The sequence below is a fragment of the Cimex lectularius genome, unplaced genomic scaffold, assembly GCF_000648675.2.
Source record: "Cimex lectularius strain Harlan isolate CLEC.00 unplaced genomic scaffold, Clec_2.1 scaffold340, whole genome shotgun sequence".
Lineage (NCBI taxonomy): Eukaryota > Metazoa > Arthropoda > Insecta > Hemiptera > Cimicidae > Cimex > Cimex lectularius.
The window spans coordinates 225,145-244,660 of record NW_019392867.1 but is presented as its reverse complement, the minus strand read 5'-3'; the positions used below and the strand labels follow the sequence as shown (position 1 = coordinate 244,660).

The following is a 19,516-nucleotide window of genomic DNA, read 5'->3' as shown; positions in this document are numbered from 1 at the left end:
TACTTTATACTAACACATAATCAAGTTAAGCCCTTAATGTTGATATTTAAATGTAAATATATAATGGTCCCTTGATTTATAATGTAACTGGAAAAATAGATGGTCGTTTCTCTGATACGTCTTCTTACGTCTGTATTCCGAGTGTTAATACTAAAAATAACGACCTTCGGCTCAATTCACCGCTGCTTTAACCACTTGAGCTCTCATGGGTTCAAATCCTGCTCGTGGCACTAACTTTTTCATTTCAATCAATACCTTGCATAAAAAGATGAATTAATTAAAAGAATTTATTTGGTCAATCGGACCATGAAATATAAAGGATTTAATGTCCACTTCTAAATAAGAAATTATGCCTTTTATTATTTTATTCCCTGAGCTTTCTGAATAATAAATCCGCTTCAACCTCACATAGATATTTCAACATGTCAAAGTCCCAATTCAAAACTGAAGTTACGCAAATCTCACAAAATGTCAAATCTGAACTTTAGAAACATCTATTAAACTGTTGGGGGTGAAATGACCTAGCAGTTGATTGTACCTGGAGCCCAACCTCGGTGTCTGGATTGATGTGGCCCCAGACTGAAAGAAGAGTAGTATAGGGTGTTGGGTATAAAAGTATTACCATACTTGAGTGAAATTTCAAAATATGGAAAAAACAGCATGTTTTGGGGGCTGAAATGATCTCGCTTTTTGTAAACAAGGTCTATCCCTGTATTGCCATGGGTCCGTGGGCATTCAGGGCAAAAAGGTTGATATGTTGGTCAAAGAGGGAGCCAACATGGACTATTAGGTCCTGAACTGTGGCTTAGCATCTTGCCACAAAAGAGGATTCATCTTAAAATGGATTCTTAATGAGTCCGAAACCTGGTGGAACAATACCGCAGGTATAAGGCACGTTAAGAGATTCATAGGACTATCTTCCGAACTTTCAAAGGAATTACTGGAAGACATCCGAAACCGAACCAGGATTCTGATTGTACTCCTGACAGGGCAGTGCCACTTAAGAAAGCACACGCACCGGATAGGATTACAGACAGAAGAAACACTGCGCAGAAACTGCCAGAAAGTGAGACCACAGAACACATTTTGTTTCTGTCGTTTATGTAGGTGCAGGTTCTTGCAACTAGGGCAAGAAAAACCACAGGCAAGATCCTACATAATGGAACACTGGTAAGACTATGGAGGTTGATTAACACCTGAAACTTGCCAGCGAGTTATAATCAACAGGGAACACAATAAATCTACTCAGGTCAAGGTAGACGGCCAGTGGCAGCCTCTTTTATCCCTATCTCCTATGTACACATGTGTATGTGCTAATTTGAGTTTATATGAATCAGTATTAAATCACTTTTTAATTTATAGTTTCTTGGTCAATATTCTGCCCAATTTTATACCCAGATGCAATAAATTTACTTAAAGTAACTTTTTAAAATTTTATGTACTTATATTTGAGAATTTTTCTTTTTCTAATTTATGGAAATGTTAGTCGGAGCGTCGACTGAGTTCCCACGTTCTCAAACATATCGTTCGTGTTGACTGTTGGTGGTGGTGCCGGTGGAAAAGTTTTGGTGAGCGCCTGCGCCCAGATGATTGGTGATAATATATTTTGGTGGCAAGTTAAGTGCCTTTTATCCGAAACCACGCCCACGGAGGACGGCGATTGGCCGGCGTCTCTCCCACGGCGCAGGCTCGGCTCCGTTTTATTTACGTTTCTTATAATAGGATCCTCTTTAAACCGAGGGAGAGTCGAAAATAAATGATAATGAAAACGGCTGTCACGCTGGGGAAAATGCAGTTCACGACACGCCACACGCCGAAATGAACGTCGTTTCGAAAAGTCCCCGGTGGAAAAAAAGGAACCGACGACCTTGACCCCTTTGTTTTTCCGTTTCCCCTTGCCTTTATCTCAATCTTTGGATGTTTCCTTCGGTTATTCTTTCCACAGGAACTATTAAATTTTCTCGAGTGTGTTAAAAGTTTTGTCGAGGGTCGATAAGTACGGTTTGAGAATTTGACTTTTTGAGAGATGGCAAATTTAATAACCCCCATCCCCCCACTATTAAGTTATGGATTGGATCTAATGACGTCAGAGCCAATGGTGTGTTTCCTCGGTGTATTTACATGGAACGATCCCCGCCGGATATCGGTCGCTCGGACGTCTCGGTAAGTGAAACGCATCAGTTTTTTCTTCCCGGCCGTCGTAGTGGCGCGACGCGTCGCTCGGCCCCGGAGTCGAAAGACAAAGGGATTCCAATCGAAATGCGGACCGGCCGAGGCGTAACTCCGAGCGCCGAGGTTAACCCGATCCGACCCTGGGCCGGGGGACTTTTCGCCCGATAACCTTTTTCGCCTCTGCCTCGCTCGGTTCCTCGACTCGGGAGGAGAGCTTTTTACAAAAAGTGGCGTACCGTTGACGCCGGGTGGAAGTGGCGGAGAAGGGAATCGGCGAATTCCATCCCCCCCATTCTCTCTCCCTCGCCCCAACCCCCGCTCCTCCACCTCCCATTCCACTCTCGTTTATCCCCGGTCTCTCCGTTCCATTCCCCTTCTCTTCGCTTTCCTTCCTATCGTCCGCCCTTTGCATTTTATTTCTAAAAAAAATCCTGCCTAGTGTAGTGGGGGTGAAATTGTGCCGGGGAACGATCAAATTTTGAGCTTTTCCAAATGCCCCCCCTCTCACCATCCGTGGGGGGAAAAAAGCGGCTTTCGGATATAAGCTGTAAGCCTTTAAAAGTAAGAACGTCCCCCTTTTTCTTTTTTCCCCCATCGAGACGGTTCGTCTATCAAATCAGAAATCAAATCGGAAAACGAGATTAAAAAAACTCAAAAAAGAACTTTTAAGCCCTAATTGGCCATTCAGGTGTTATTGATTTTCCAAGTGTGACGTCTTAAGCGACACTTTGTTTTTTTAAGCCTTTTCCGGATCCGGGCTCTATCGAAAAACAATCAAACCTGATGAAACAAAAAACAAAAACTTCTCTTTTATTTCTTTATTGAAAACGAAAGTCAACAAAATCGAAACTCTTTCTAAAAAGGAATCGTTTTGAAAGGAAAAAGCGATTAAAAGGCGATAAAGATCGTAATACGACAAAACTGTCGTGGACGGCGCAGCGATTAGGGAGGTTGGCAAAAGTGTTTATCTTTTAAAAGGAGTCCGGGATTTGTCGAGGGGGGTGGTGGTAACATTGTATTAGTAAATGGAAATGGCCGTTTACCGTAATTTCGAGAACAAAACATAAAAAGGTCGAAATCTTTCGACGGTTTATCGTCTCGTTTGTCGTTCGACGATTGTTTTACGATTTGGACCGCGGGCCATCGCTTTCTAAGCGCGTGCTTTTGTTTTGTCCGGTCCGCTTTTGACGGGAACGGAAAGGTTTCGCGATGCCCGACCATCCTTCGCCGATATTTGTTTGTTGTCGACGGATCGGTTTCGATCTCGCGGGACGATTTTCGACCTAGGCGACATGTCAACGTGTTTTACCATTTTTAAAACACAATGAATAAAACGCGTTGAAAGAAAACAAAAGCGGTATGTAGAAAAAGTAAGAAAAAAAGGCGCAAAAGGATAGCGTTTCTGATTTTTTTTTATTCTGGATCGTTTTTCTCTTTTTTTCCTCACTCCATTTCGATATTTGTGGTGGATTTTAATCCAGCGGGAACCAAACTGGAAATTAACACTTTTCCCAAGTTGTACGTCGTAATCGTCGATTTTTTTAAAACAAGAAATAATCGTTTTCCAGCAATTTCTGGCTCCAGTATCGCCGCCGTCCACTGCTGGAGCTGTAAGTACCATTTTTGCATCTTTATCATGAACACACAAATTTTCACTTTTTTCGAATTTACACGATCAGTTTTAAACATCGGTATTGAAATCGCCTAAACAACAACACTAACTTTTCCCCATAAACACTAGAATGCTTTCTACACTCGTAAACAAAAACAGGCTACTATTATCAAACTTTAAATCTTAAAAAAATTTAAAAAATATGCACTGTAATATACCAACTTTACCATTACTCCCAGCATGAACTATATTTTTTTTATACATTTAACAACCTCGATCGTTGTTAACTAGAATCGTGTCAAAAATTGACCATTTGTGTTTTTATTTTTATCGATTATGTTTCTCTTTTTAACTTTGTCTTTCGACGACTTTCTTGACATAAATGGTCAAGAGTGTATCTGTCAGGTGATACCAAACCTGTTTATTTGACGATGAAATCGATGGTGAAATCTATTTTTCAATATCACATTTCGTTCTCGAGAATGTAGAAGCATTTTTATACAAATTTACGTTGAAAAAAAAAACATTCCTAACGTGTGTTATAATAATTTAACAAAGGTGGATTTTCATTATGGCCCTAAACATGTGTAACTTGATAAGACCATTTTGCATTCTGACAATTTTGCATATTGTTCGACAAACCAAAAACATTATCGGAACAATTAGTGATAAAGATTTCATTTAAATTTTTGTCATGTCCGGTGACAACAACGGTCTTCGCGATTCATTCAAAGCCTTCGTCGTTTTGTACGTATGCATTTTTCAGAAGCATGCAATTATTTTAGATCATGGTAAGCTGAATGGCTTCGTCCAGTTTGCTCGGTGTGTTCACTATTGTGCAGGAAAGAAAACATGTTAGTTTTTGATTATGGGTCTAAACAAATTCTCTGTTTTTTTCTGTTTGCATGATGTTAGAAATATCAGCTAAAATTGGATGACATTGTTTTAGATTCCTGTTCTAAACAAATGTGCATACCGTCAGACCATCACGGTTCACTAATCTTGTGAATCGGCCTAAAAATTTTTATAGATGGCTTTCTGTCATCCAATTTGTCCATGTGTATGCTACTGTGCTAGACAGTGTGTAAAATTTAAAGCTATTTTTTGTTTATAGTTCAAAACAAATATTGATTAGACTCTAGGTTCACCACTTTTGTATATTGCCTAACATTACACATTAATGAAGTTATAACAAGATGTGATTATTGCTTGTTGAAATTCTGTATCATTGCAAAATGCGAGTTTCCACCATCCTTTTCTATTAAATCGTTCAAAGCATGATGTGAAACTGGCAGAATTTGTTTTAGTTAAAGGTTCGAAATTAAAGATCCTCTTGGTTCTCCAAAAATTGGCTTAAATCATACAAAAATCTTTGGTGTGATGGCTTCCATCTAAATTTTCAATTTGCACGGTCTGTTGTCAGTTTGAAAATGGCGGATCTTGGTTTACATAAAAGAACTTGGCGATACGGCTTCCAAATCAATTTTTAACATATCCAATGATAAGAAGGCTCGATTGGAATTTCGGTTGTACAATTTGATATTAAACCATGATGGTTTTTGTTGTCTGCTTGGGTGACATTAGAAGCATCATGTGAATACTACGCAAATGATCTTTATTTTATGGCTTTTGTATTTACTTTTAATATATTTAATAACAAGAAGGCCTGATTAGAATTTATGCACAATTTGATATTAAACCATGGTTTTTTCTTTCTGCTTTTATGACATAAGAAGCATCATATGAAACTGGCAGAATTTTCTTTAATTAAGGGTTCAAAATAATGGAGGCATCAAATCCTCTTATTTCACCGAAAATTGCCTGAAATGATACTAAAATCTTTTGTATGATTGCTTCCGTATAAATTTTCAATTTGACCAGTTGCTTTAATGCAGATGTAAGAAGCATCATGTGAAACTATTGGGTTGTCCGGAAAATAATGCAGGATTTTAAGTTTTCATTAAAAAAAATCTATATAAAATATTCTGTTTACGTTTACAGGATTACNAGTATGGGAAATTATTTTGATTAAAGAACATTGCTTTAAAGTAACTAGTTTCTTTTTTTTGTTTAATACCAAAATCCTGCATTATTTTCCGGACAACCCAATAGATGTAATTGTTTTAGATAAGGATTCAAAATAAATGTGTATACCATTATCCAACCATTTTGGTACGTTGTAAATTGGTCAAAATTATGTGAAAATCTTTTGTTGGTGGCTTCCATATAAATTTTAAATTTATCCAGTGTTGTGGTTTCCTTATCCATTTTGAATATGTCCAATAAAGCTCGATTAGAATTTATGGAATTTCTCCTGTACAATTTGATATTAAACTGTCACGGTTTTTGTTGACTGCTTTCATGATGTGAAACGGGATGGTTGGATTGGTTCAGAATAAATGTACTTAACAGATTTTTTTGGTTCACCAGTTTTGTAAATTGGCTGAAATCGAACTGAAATATTTTGTGAATATAAATGTTCAATTTGCCCAGTTTTTTAATGGCCTTTCGTTCAATTTGTCCATTGTCTATGTTATACAAGACAATGTATAAAATTTAAAGTTGTTATTTAATTATGGTTCTAAACAAATGTGTTAACTTTGATCAGACCAAGGTTTTGCATATTGCTCAATATTATATATAATCAATGAAATTATACTTAGATGTGATTATTGTTGGTCGAAAATTATAGAATTTCACCAAAACGTTTGGTTTGAGGTGGTTTTCATTGTTGTTTTCAATTTGTCCAAAATTAAAATTTTTTTCTTTATGAAAATCTGCTATTTATGATATACATTGAGACACTATATGCTAACATGAAATGTTGATACAACTAGTAAATTTCATTGTTACTGTTAATTTATAGCTTAATTATTTGTATATTTTGTGTCGTACGTTTTCTTAATGTCATGTTTTCTATTTCAACAGAGGTTTTGGTAACGGAAGGCATCGTGGACTCTTTATCTCAAGCTCTGTTAGAGGGGCGTCCCTCCGGCTCTCTACTCCTAACTCCACAACAAGTAAGTCAAAAATATCATTGTCCGACATTGTGAAATTTTAACTCAATTATAATTTTTAGTTGCAGCAACTGCAAAGATTTCAAGTTGCTCAGGAGCAGGCGGGAGGTGCCTTAACCCTCACACTACAGCAGGTAAATGATAATTTCGACAATATCACAATTTACGAGAAGAAAATCATCATTATAACTTTTAAAATGAGCACAAGTTTATTTTATTTAACAAGATATTTGAAAATTTTAATTAAAACCATGTTAATTTTAGGGAGGTAGTGGGGTGGCGCCCCAGTTGGTACTGGCTCCTCAGGGTTTCTTGACAGCTGGAGGGGGGTCAGGTCAACCAACTGCAGAACATATTTTGCATACATCACAACAAATTGGTCATACTAGTATTCAGCATGTACTACAAAGCAGTATTAGCCATGTACGGCAAGCTAGCATTTTGCAGTCGAGTCTTCAACTCCCTGCGACACATACTACCCAGGTTTGGTTCATTCGTTATTGTTAATTATTTTAATGTAAATATTTTCTAACAAATGATTTTTTTTTCTGTGTTGTAGGTTACTAATACAGGTGAACTTCGGAACTGCAGTGATAAGGCAGTCGGTTCCCCTGTTACGAGCGTTGGAACACCAACATCGCCCTTTTCACCCCGTTCACTCACCCCTTCCCCTTCTCCGACCCAAAGGGTTGTCACTCCTCAACCCCCTGTTCTTCAGCTCTTTCACCAACAGGCTACAACACGCAATGCTGGTAAGAGCATTAAGATGTTTCTTATAAATGAATTAAGTCAGATCAGTTGATGTAATGAATCTAGTATATAATACAATATACAATTGTTGTTTTATCTATTGATACGATTTATCCTTTTCAGTTCAAAACAGTGTTGCAGCCCAGGCTGCAATAAAGGCGAAACAGCCCCCTCAAATACTTCCCAAGCCTCCCGGTAGTGGTGGGAGTTTGACAGCTTCCAACACAGTCACAAAGTCTGCCCAAACTGTTGCACCACAACAAAACCAAATTCCCCAACAAGGAACTTTATTGCTCAATCAAGTAAGTCCTTGGTTTATTTCTGGACTTGATCTTCGTTCGCTTCTTAATTCTTCATTAGTATCGAATTTGGTCTTAATCTGACTTTTTTCGGTCCAGGTGCTTCCAAATGGTGCTGTGCTTGTGCAGCAACAGACGAGCAGTGGAGTGCAACTGATTTTAAAATCGCCTCCGCCTCAAAGTCAGGGAAAACCGGGGTTAGTCTTGGCGAATGGAGGGATTCAGCCTCAAGCAGTCATAGTCCAAGGAAGGACACAAGCACATCAGGTATAAACATCCTGCCTGTGACTTAATATTTTATTTAAAGGCAAACATATTTGTTGGGAGAAAAAATTCTGTAAATTTACATTCTTTTCAATCATGACTGTTTAATGTTGTTTTTGTTGGAAGTATTAGATTGCTTTTTTGTTGATTGTTAGTCAAGAAGTCTGCCAGAGAAGAAAGCTTCTTCCCTGGCAACTCCTTGACCTTTTTCCATAAGGATTGCACCATTAAATGGTATTTCAAGCATCAATTTTTTTGATGTAATGTTAATCATTTGGATTTTGAAGAAGTTATTTACAGTGGCAGTCTCTTTCTTTGGGTTGTGCTTTAATGGAATTAACTTGCGTGACCAACCTTTGATAGATGCTGCATGTACGATTTGTGTTTATAACTAGAGCATTTTTGTACAGATAGTCACCATAATCAATTGTTAAAAATAATATATCTGCTCACAGTCTGAGTGATGGTCACCATTTACCTACCATTCACTGATTAGTTTTGAATTTGTAGGTGTTGAGGTTCGTGCCTAGTCAAGTGCAGCTGCAGCAGATTCAAACTTCATCCGGTCCGACTATCATTGCTGTACCTTCGCCAGCTCCTCCCAGGACGGCGACTCCGTCTCAGCCCAGCCCCCTTGCACTGGCGCAGAAAAAGATCAAAAAGAAGAAGAAAAAGGAAGATGAGCCCACTAGGCTGGACCTTGCCAATCTCATCAAAATTTCAGGTACGTTTTTCTGCTTGTTTGGACTTGTTGGATTTTTCTTTAGACAGTCTAAGGCCAATTGCAATCAATATTACAATTCTTACAAATTCTGTTTACATTTGGTGGCTCAATTTACACATGCAACAGTAAAAACCTATAATAAAAATTAATTGAAGTATATAAACTATATTTTACGAGATTAGTTAAAATTTAGTTTCCACATAAAAGAGCTTTCCTGTTGATGCTGAGTCGTCGAGTTTCGACTTCTTCAGCTAAATTAAGTCAATGGCATTTCTTTTATAATTACCCATTTGTCAATTAGTTGCACTTGGCCTTGGATGGTGCAGATGAGGTTCATTTTTGTAAGTGACTTAAATAGTTTTCCATTTTATTTTCGGGTCACAGCCGCATGGCGAAATAAAGGTAAAGAACTAGTATCCCCTATCTCAGTGCTAGGTATATAAAACCAAAATAAATGTGAGCACAGTTATTAATTTTGTTTGTAAAATATTAGAATTATATTAAAAAGGATAATAAAGGGCACCTATATTATTACTGTGTTGTTTGCTTGGTGGGTAAATAATTGGGTTCCACCTTTTTACTTTTAGCTGCTTGTCTTTTTTTTTTTCTTTTTTTTTTAACATGTTTAAAAAACTATTTTTGTGCATGTTATGTCCAACTAGATAATGCTTTATTTCGCATATGCTTAACATTTTTATGTAATAAATCATACGTTTAATGTGGCCATAGCCTAATTCACTAACGTAGAGATGTGGCTTTGTTTAGGCTTACATAAACCTTTTAATGTTTGTACTACTCTTAATGACTTAACAAAAACAAGATTTAATATATTGCTATTCAATCTGTAAAATAATTTAAAACAACTACATCAAACCTGTTTAAACTTAGCGATTCTCTTAAGCAGAGGCAGTGAAAGTGTTAATAAAAAAAGTATGGGTATGCTTTGTGCGTGTAGGGGTGCATGCAGATGAACGTAATTAATACAATCAAATTTATGGTCCTTTATCAATTGTAGTTTATTCAATTCATGCTTACAAAAGAATTGAAATTACACTGTTCAGAGAAATTTGTCAATATTATAAAAGGCGGTTATTTTTTAAAAAACATTATTATTGTAGATTCAATGCAGTCGAAACTTCTATTAAATGGTATGATGAAATTATTGATGTTGAAAAAGGAGCTTTTTATCTGAAAAAGTATTTCAATCAGACTAATTCACAGGCAGTACTTGTTTGTGATTTGTTCTTAAATAAATATTCCCTTGTTATTATGCGCATAATGTGCATGGAAAATCGTGCAGTTGGATTTGCATGTTCTCAAATGACTTGGTTTTTCCTTATTTATAAAATAAAAAGCATTTTTGAAGTGGTCTCTCCCGCAATCAAATATTGGCATGTAGTGTAGCTGAGAATAGTTTCTATTCAGAGTTTTTATGAGTTGTTTTATTTTCCAATTGTGCTCATGTACACTCGTAAAAATGCCAGGTGTTTATATATGAATAAAATAATACTTTGGGAAAGCTGACATCAAAGTCTAGTACATGGTCTCATAAAGGATTACAAGGGGGCGATTATTTAAATGTTTATTAACAGTTTTTAAAATATGCTCAAACTTCCATGAATAAACTCGTATTTCAATTTCAGGCATTGATGAAGAAGACGTTAGCCCTGTGGTTGTACAAGGGCAGGCATCGACTCAAAATAAAACTACTTCAACTTCACCAAGGCCTTCTACTCCGAAACAGCAGTTACAGCAAGCACAAATACAACAACACGCTATACAGCAACAACAGCAGTTGCAACAACAGGTCCAACACAATCAGCTTCAGTCTCAAATTCAGAAACAGATAAACCCGTCCCAACTTTTAGCACAATTACAGACTCCAGCCCAGGTTTGTTAATTTTTTTTAGTTTTATAGGAATTAGTAAATTTGTAAATTTATAAATTGTTTTCTTGAAGGTTGGAGGAGGCTTAAGGCTGTCTGTGGGGGAAGATGGTACTATGGTTGTTCATCAAGCAGAACAGGTTAGCGTCATATATTGCTATTATACCGTTATACAGTAAATCTCATACAGTGGAAACCTGGACTTCCAGATTATCCGGACCCGTTTGTTAAAATATTTTTTATAAATTAATTGGAAATCATGAGATGTGGTCTGCTATAGTCCCACGATCTCCAAATAATCATTAATTAATGGTCACTAAACACCACACATTTTTTATAAATTTTTCATAATTCTCAATGTATGTATGTTAATTTTTAAAAATTCATAATTCAACTATAGGACCTTTAATTTGTCGTTCGAAATTTGTAAAGGCCAACAATTCGCTCTTCCACTAGTCACACGATCGAAGAGGCCGGGAGGCACATTTTTGTTTAAAAAATAAATAAATAAATAAAATAAAAATAAATAAATAAAAAGGGAATACTATTTTACTCGTGTTGTTCGTATATTGGCTTCCATTGAAAAGGTTTTTTGTTATGCATACTTTTATTAGGTATTTTTTACATATAAATTTTTTGAGAAATGTGTGTGTCCGGACTTATACAAAAATAAAACTATCTATTACTTTAAATGTTACTTGAAATATGAATAAAAGTGTTCACTTTCTTATGAGTTTTTTCCCGTTTTTATGACACGATATTAATAAAATTACAAATTTTTGGATTATCCGGACTTTCAATCATCCGTACAAGTCCAGATAAACAGATTTCTACTGTACTTTGTATGCTGATATATCATAAGAATGTGCTGCTCTCTTGAAAAAGTCTCGTTAAATAGAATAAAACCATGCATTTTCAGCCCCCTCAGAGTAATGTATGTTTTTTTCCACCTTCGAGGTCAACAAAATGTCTTATAATTTGTATTTTAGCATTGAAATCCCGATTAAATATATGACTAGAGTCTTGTATTCTTGTAAGGTTGGACCAAGCTTGGTTGGAAAAAGTAATGAATCACAATAAAAGATTCCTTCAGAATTAGTGGTTTCTTAAAGGAGGATACATAGACCATGGAACTAGAAAATAAAATTCAAGCTCCATCAGATGGCATCTTGACACAAATTGAAGAGATCACTTTTAAAGGCTCATAGGCAAAATCGTGCAACTCGTGTCTATAGACAAAGTTCTGTGATTGTCTGTAGACAAAAATTGCAAGTCTCCGGCCTCCCAGTTCGGATGGAAAACTTGAGATAAGTTGCGCAACATCAACAATATAGAGGCTGGAATGTTTTCTCTGAATCTTGTTTCTTGCTTCCATATTTTATTTCCAACCATAAGTAGCAAATTTTATGTATGTGGTGGCTAGCTGAGTGAAATTTCTGAAATCTGAACTATCTTCTAATTTTACTTTTTAGAAGTCAATCTAAATGTAGGACCGCCTACTAAAAGTTACTTGCTCACCAACATTTACAATTAATTTTCCTTTTTTGATCAAAAATTAAAACTGCACAAGCAGCAAAGCCGCTGTTATCGCAGTAACTAGTTTAACTGATCTGTGCATGAATGGCAAGGTTCTAGATCATCTTGGCTTTGTTCTGCAACAGTGTACAGATAAAATCGGCAATTTGCCTACTAGTATGTACTAGCCTTAAGAACTATTAATTTTGACGAAGACGTTTGCAGTATTGCAGTTACTGGAATGCTTAACGACGATGAAATTTTAACTGAAACAGATGACATGGATGGTGAATAAGATAAACCAGTAGAAGTTCCGAGTATCAACCAGTCTTAAAAAACCCGGCATTCTGGTTTTTACTAGGATGAAAACTTATTCGGAGCAAATTGACACTAGTAGATTAGCAATATGCAGCACTTGTTTAAATATTTTTTAATGCAAACAAAAATTTATCAGTATTTTCCAAAATACATATAATGCTTATAAAAATAACACATATGTGTGTTAGCCATGTAATAAAAATTAAAGAATCATCATTACCTGTTATTATTTTGTCAATGAATTCTTTTGATAAATTTGTAAAAATGATAAAATAACCATTGAAGTTGGTGAAACGTTAAATCACATTTGACAAACAGCTATTGAGAACCAGATAGACCATGTGGCCGTTTTTAGTATTTAAAATTAAATTTAATGTTTTTTCAGCCTACTGTTACCCCAAGTATTGCTGCAGCGGCACAGAGTCAGTTAGCGCAGTTGATTGCTGAACACGGTGGGCAAATCCTGCAGGTATATTTTCTATTATTATTTATTTATTTATTTAAATTTGTTTTAACGTAATATTTTATTAATACAAATTTTATTATACAAAACATTTCTGATGATACTATTTTTTAATTTGTTAGACTAATGCCAGCCTTGCTGCTAACAACACTACAAAAGAAACTGCATTTATGCAATCTCTTCAAGTAAGATTTTTTTTAAAATATCATTTTATTGAACAAAATGTTCAATTTTTTAACAATATATTTTTTTCATTATAGACTGCGGTTCTTCATCTAGCAGGATCTGGTCCTGAAGGTGTTGTGTTAAAAGGGAACCTAAATCAAACCCCTGTAGTTGTAAACACAACAGGTAGTGGAGGTTTACGAAGAACACCTGTTGTTGTCACTCCTACCATTCAACAAAATGGTGTAAGGTTAGTGGCTGACCTCAACGGACATCTTCAGCAAGCAAGCACAGCTTCATTGACAGAACACAATCGTTTGATTGTGTCGGGCATTGCACCCGCTGTACTTGAGCAAAACAGAGTACAGATTGTCACCGGAGTACCGACTTCTACAGCCCTGTCATTGGAGCAACAGCAAAACCGTATAATCGTCTCAACTGGGACACCTAATGCAATGCTCGCTCAACAAGGGCGAGTCCTTGTATCAACTGGTTCCCTCGAACAACACCAAAATAGAGTGCAGATAGTGACTAGTACTAATAGTGCAGTGTCTTTAACTGAACAGAATCGTGTTATAGTGTCAAATGTTCCAAACAACATGTCTCTCGACCAGCAGAATAGGCTGCAGATCCTCTCGGGCGTGCCCAATTCAAATATGTCCTTAACTGAACAGAACAGACTACAGATCGTATCTGGAATCCAAAATTCTCTGACCGAGCAACAGAACAGAGTCATTGTATCTGGGGTCCAATCGAACATGTCGTTGGAACAACAGAACAGGGTGCAGATTCTTTCAGGGGGCCAAAGTGCTGGCACAATGGCCTTGGAACAAAATAGAGTACAAATAATGTCTGGTGTTCAGAGCTCCCTCACTGAACAGCAGAATCGACTGCAGATTGTTTCCGGCGTCCCAAATTCAAACACTCTTTCTCTTTCTGAACAAAATCGGGTTCATATAGTTTCTAATATGCCTAATGCAAACACTTTGTCCCTTTCTGAAAAGCAAAATTTAGTACAGATTGTCAATTCTAATATATCTTTATCAGAGGAACAAAATAGGCTACAAATAGTTACTAGTGTGCCTACTTCCACACTAGGAGATCAAAACAGACTTCATTTCGTCAATAGCATTCCCAGTTCCAACTCCATATCGTTATCAGAACAGAATAGGGTACAACTTGTGGCAAATGTTTCAAATATGGGAAATATGGCAAGTGTGCCTGTCTCTGCCTCATTCCCTTTTTCAGATCAGAATCATGTACATATTGTTACAAGTTTACCTAGTTCTCAGCACGAACAAAATAAAATACATTTTTCGTCTCTTAATAGCAATTCAATTAATTTACACGATTCAAACCAACGGCTGCAGATCGTCACATCTCTGCCTAACACTATAAATATAGCCGATCATAATAAAGTCCAAGTGGTAACCAGTTTGCCGACTTCAAACTCAATGTTTCATGACAACCGGAACAAAGTCCATATTGTTACAAGTACAACTGCAAACAGTGGTGATCTTAAACAAAAGAACCTACTGTCAGGATATCACGGCGAAGAGCACAGTAACGTTCAAGTAGTGTCTGCCCTCATTAATAACGAAAAACTTTTAAATTCTACAAATGAAAACAATATGCGGAATTCTGGCAATAATTACAAATTTCAACAATATGTTAAACCTTCTGAAGTCAGGTTAACCCCACAACTTATCCATCATCAAAAGGATAAGGAAACGATAAAAAACGAAGAGAGAGAAGATGTTAAATTAAGTTCCTCTAGTGATAACCATTTAATTCAAACTGAAGTTCCTTCTCGATTGCAGTATGTTTCAAGTGGGGAAGAAGGAAGGGTACAAATAGTAGGTGCTAATAACCATACATCTGTAATAGCTGCATTAAACCAAGTTAGAAATCAGCTACATCATCAACAACAGCAACAACTTCAACATCATATGCAACAACAACACCAGCAACAACCTCCCCAGCAAATAGTATACGCCCAACCACAAGAGACCTCACCAAAAATGGCAAAATCACCCGCTCAGTTCATTTCGCCGAGCCCGATCAACTCTCCACCTCCTACTGCATTCAACAACAGGCCTAATCTAACCGTCGTCACTCAGCCGCAAAGGCATGAGCAGACGCATGTTAACAGCGTCCAAACGAACGTCATGTCGACCCAAGTGAACACCATCACCAAAGTTGACTCAAATACAACCCCAGTTAAAACAACTCAGGCCAACAGGAGGACTTATGACAATGCTTTCTTAGATAGTATAGCTCAAGCTCACCCAAATCTTGTGATAAACAAATCTCCCACTGCTATCTCTTGTGCAAAAGTGATGAAAGTGAAGAAACCTGTGAAAAAAGCTGCTTTAGTAAAACCAATGATGGCTGAAGACAGAACTGTAATGGAAAAAGAGGACCCACCTAATTTGATACCTATTAATGTTACCACTGACCATGTTCCTCCCGTAGTATCCAGGGTGCAGACTGTACAACTCACACCTTTAAAACAGCAGGTAATTACATTATTAAATTTAGTTAATTCAAATATCAAATGATGTATTTACAACATGGTGTCATTTTTCAGCAATTAAAACAAATACAAGCACAAGTTACAGCACTCAGTGGAAACAAGACAAGGTCGCCAACTGAGCAAGCTACATTACAAAGACTGATTTCTGAACAGCACAAAATTCTTCTTGGTGGGAAACTCATACCAACGGTTCCAGGGCAACATGCCCAGGGACTTGCTTTTGTAAGTACAAATAATTTTTACGATTAAAACGTAACGCATATCATGTAAAATTGTATTTTTGATAAGTGTATAAAAGTAAAAGTTAATAAAGTTATTTTGCAATAATATACATTGCATGTTAATGAAAAATGTACAAAAATTATAGTATTTTAATGAAACTCTTGAAAAGTAATTTATTTTCTAGTAGTTCTTTGGTGCAGCAATGAATTATAATTTTTATTTGCATTTTGTAATTGGCATATTAATTTAATTATTTATTTAGGTAAATCCTGGTGGAGGGACTTCAGTGAGACTTCTACCTGTTTCAACCCCTTCAAGGGTGTCCAATTCAACTCAGTCTGAGGCTCCTTCGCCAACACAGTCAACTCCACCTCAACCTGTACTTTCGTCGCCACAGCATTCCCAGCCGTCACCACCTGTGGTGACACATGCGAACAAGGCTACCTCGCCAATACCGCTACAGGTAATTTTTACTTAACTACGGCGAATTGGCACAAAGTTAACAATTGGTTATTTCAGCAACAGGTATCGACTCAAACTCCCCTTCCTCCACCTCCGCAGCCAATATTTTCCAAGGCCAAGAGGGCATCAATGTAAGCGAATGATTATATATTTTATAACTACAATTTTAAATTTATAACTTTTTTTGTGTTTACAGGATAGAACAGCAAATGCAGGCTGACAGACAAGGTGCCCTGGTCCCAGATACAACAACTCCGTTTTTGAGCAAAAGCGATGCGGTTAAAAGACTAATTCGATACCATACAATGAATGAACCTGTTTTGAGCGAGAAAGATCTTGATAAAGCTGATGAACTTTTTGAACAAACAGCGAAGCACTTATTAGATAAGAAAACAAACATGTATAACAAATTCTCCTTTCTCATTTTGAAGGAAAGCATGGTAAGTTTTTTCTATTTTATTATTACTTTGCTTTAATTTATTATATTTCTTCTTTATATTATCTTATTGTTTGTACGTATGTTTTTCGGTTTAATCCAAATTTCCTTAGTTTTCAATGGAAAAAACCCATAGCCTCATGGAAAGAGTCTAAAGAAATTAAAATATTTAAAAAAAGAACCTACAAAATAATAGAGCAAACTCTTTAAATTAACTTTAAATGTCATTCCTTCTTTTGTTTTGCAGAGGTTGCAGAAAACAAGTGAGCTTGTTTTGCTAGAGAGGTTATTTGTCAATGATGAAACAGCCAGGCTGGAACAAATCAAGGAAGAAGCAAATCTGTTAGCAGCTTCTTCCACAAATACAACCACCACCACCACTACTACAACTACTACGACTACTATGACAACGATAACAACTACCTCCTCAACTACTACATGCTCTCAATCATCAAGTAAACATTGATTTCTTAGCCTGTTCAGTCTTGATAGATTTTTTTTGTAACACATCGTTTTATATTTCAGTGAATGTGAAGAGGGAGAGGGATGAATTTGACAACGGCGATTCCAAAAAGCACTGCCCTGATGATGAAGAAATCAACGCGCAAGTGCAATGTGCTATTGACAGCATACTGAATCTTCAGAGGACTGAGCCATTGGATGATATATCGGTGAAAAACTCATAGTAATCAGGAGCTCGAGTGCAATTTTTTTACATTTTTGTCACATCAAGACCAAAACAGTATTTTTTTTCTCAACAAGGAAAATGGTATTTATTGTTAGGATTTTGCTTCAAGGGGTAAAAATTTTTTGGAAATAATTGGTAAATTAAGAGTTTTAAAGCTAAAGTAGCATTATATTTAAATTTCCCTATATATAATGATTATCTGTATAAAACATTTGTAATGTTTTATTTTTTGAAGAGGGAAAACTTTTTTCTTCATTGTAAAAGTTTTTAGGTTTTATTTTTGTTGTAGAATTTATTTATTTCTTTCGTTTTTACTATTTATTTTTTGAAAGAGAGCAATTAAAATTAATGCTTATAACTCATAAGCATCTTCGAGAACTTATATAAATGTCCTGCAAGGACATGAAAGCTAAAATGAACAAATTTATAGCTTCATGTATTATTTAAAATTTTCAATTCTGATTATAAGTCAATTAGTTTAAAAAAAATTAAATTCATGTTTTATGGCATACAAACATATATCTACTTGTCCAACATCAGATTGATTTTTTAGAAAAAATAAGCTAATTTTTATATGCCTACTTCAGTTAAAATTTATGTATGGAATGAAACAAAATGAAATAAAGCTGGAAACATTGCTCGATTCAAATTTATTATTTAATTATTTATTTTAAATGGAAATGTCATTTGTGGTTGAGATAACTTCAGTGTTTAATATTATTGAAGACAAAATTATAAATTTGTCACCAAGTACCTGATATGTCAGTCATCTTAAAACTTGAATGGGGCACTTGCTACTACTTTCTTCAAAACAAGCTTTAATTTTGTCTTTGTAAGCTGGTGCTATTTTTCTACGGAAATGAATTTGAAGTTTTGGTGTTGTGTGATAGGTTTGAACCCTTTAAAGGGATTCTAACTCAAATGGAAATTTTGTAAAACTTCATTTCTTGAATATATCCTGAGGAACTAAATTAAAACAAGAAAATGTTATTTCAATCACAATCAATTTTCCATGTTGAATTTATTATTCAATTAGGGCTGTATATATTTTTAATTGCTCTCTTTGTTTTTTTTCATTTTGTTTTTATGCCCAATTTTATGGGTTTTCGTATTTATTGCTCATTTGTTCCCTTTTGATGAAAATTGAAGTGCCTTTCAAAATCAGTGTCCTTCTTTTTGGCCTCACAATGAATGATTGAGGTAGTCAAAAGTCAATTTGCATAAATTAAGCAAGATAAAAGTTCGTTTTGCTATATAACAAAATAAGTAAATAAAACAGCAAATATCTTACCATTTAGCCAAGAAAACTTTTTATCTCATGCTGGACTTTTATTGTTTTATTATTTCCTGAAAAATCTCAGTAAATAATTTAACAAAGATTTTTGTTGTTGTTGTAGTAATGTGAACCGTAATCTTGAACAGCAATTTAACTCCCTTAGGCAAAAAACAAAGAAAAATGATAATTCTGTGCATCTAACATTCCCCAAATAGCAATTAGGCAAAGTAAGAAATGGTATATATATTTTTTTGTATTGGGAAGATAAAAATTATATTTATTTAATAGGTACATAATAACATGTTTTTAAGTTATTTTTCTATAATTAAGGGTTGTAATATTCTCTTTTGTTTTCTTTTTTTGTTTACCGTTCTTTTCCATTCCAATTAATAATATTCATAATCTAGTCTTTGTTTTCTCTAATTGAATTTTTAGGTTCAGCATGTACGGCTTCCTTAATAAATATATTTGTAAATATTCAAAAAAAAAATTGTACTTAAATGTATATTCAGTACTTGGAAATGGCAGCTTTCCTGCTTAATAATGAATATTCCTGAATATCATAGTGCCTTCTCAAAAAGCCATAGTTTTTGTTAAAAATTTTTTTTTGCAAATTGTCCAAACAGTTTGTAATAGTTTTCTCTTTGTCCTCCCCATATTAGAGAGTGTTAGTGTACTATTTCAATCACTGTTTTGTATGTTTGTAACTATA

General features: G+C 35.5%; 2 protein-coding genes across 4 annotated transcripts; both read left to right on the top strand.

Annotated features, from left to right (window-relative positions):
- Window positions 1-1,676: 1,676 nt before the first annotated feature.
- On the top strand, window positions 1,677-19,022 carry LOC106674151 (myb-like protein K). 3 transcript variants are annotated; one of them, XM_024228869.1, is made up of 20 exons: window positions 1,677-2,163; window positions 3,741-3,782; window positions 6,713-6,804; window positions 6,864-6,935; window positions 7,066-7,284; window positions 7,361-7,553; window positions 7,675-7,853; window positions 7,950-8,117; window positions 8,625-8,838; window positions 10,482-10,729; window positions 10,798-10,863; window positions 12,942-13,025; window positions 13,142-13,204; window positions 13,280-15,703; window positions 15,775-15,942; window positions 16,205-16,405; window positions 16,462-16,535; window positions 16,601-16,844; window positions 17,088-17,295; window positions 17,366-19,022. In XM_024228869.1, the coding sequence occupies exons 11-20, from the start codon at window positions 10,840-10,842 to the stop codon at window positions 17,524-17,526; spliced, it is 3,651 nt and encodes a 1,216-aa protein (XP_024084637.1). In that variant the 5' UTR covers window positions 1,677-2,163; window positions 3,741-3,782; window positions 6,713-6,804; window positions 6,864-6,935; window positions 7,066-7,284; window positions 7,361-7,553; window positions 7,675-7,853; window positions 7,950-8,117; window positions 8,625-8,838; window positions 10,482-10,729; window positions 10,798-10,839; the 3' UTR covers window positions 17,527-19,022. The 3 variants fall into 3 exon arrangements, with proteins under 3 accessions (XP_024084637.1, XP_014262200.1, XP_024084636.1); XM_014406714.2 differs by lacking the exon at window positions 3,741-3,782; XM_024228868.1 differs by having other exon boundaries at window positions 1,677-3,782.
- Window positions 4,479-10,738, top strand: LOC106673768 (polyhomeotic-like protein 3). The gene is made up of 9 exons (XM_014406052.2): window positions 4,479-4,575; window positions 6,713-6,804; window positions 6,864-6,935; window positions 7,066-7,284; window positions 7,361-7,553; window positions 7,675-7,853; window positions 7,950-8,117; window positions 8,625-8,838; window positions 10,482-10,738. Exons 1-9 carry the CDS (start codon window positions 4,479-4,481, stop codon window positions 10,736-10,738), a joined length of 1,491 nt encoding a protein of 496 aa, XP_014261538.2.
- Window positions 19,023-19,516: the final 494 nt, after the last annotated feature.

Coding starts and splice junctions, on each gene's coding strand:
- LOC106674151 (XM_014406714.2), top strand. CDS start 10,840: ATGGTTGTTCATCAAGCAGAACAG. Junction 13,026..13,141: donor ACGGTGGGCAAATCCTGCAG/GTATATTTTCTA, acceptor TTAATTTGTTAG/ACTAATGCCAGCCTTGCTGC. Junction 16,845..17,087: donor TCATTTTGAAGGAAAGCATG/GTAAGTTTTTTC, acceptor TTTGTTTTGCAG/AGGTTGCAGAAAACAAGTGA.
- LOC106673768 (XM_014406052.2), top strand. CDS start 4,479: ATGTCCGGTGACAACAACGGTCTTCGCGATTCATTCAAAGCCTTCGTC. Junction 6,936..7,065: donor TAACCCTCACACTACAGCAG/GTAAATGATAAT, acceptor TGTTAATTTTAG/GGAGGTAGTGGGGTGGCGCC. Junction 7,854..7,949: donor GAACTTTATTGCTCAATCAA/GTAAGTCCTTGG, acceptor TTTTCGGTCCAG/GTGCTTCCAAATGGTGCTGT.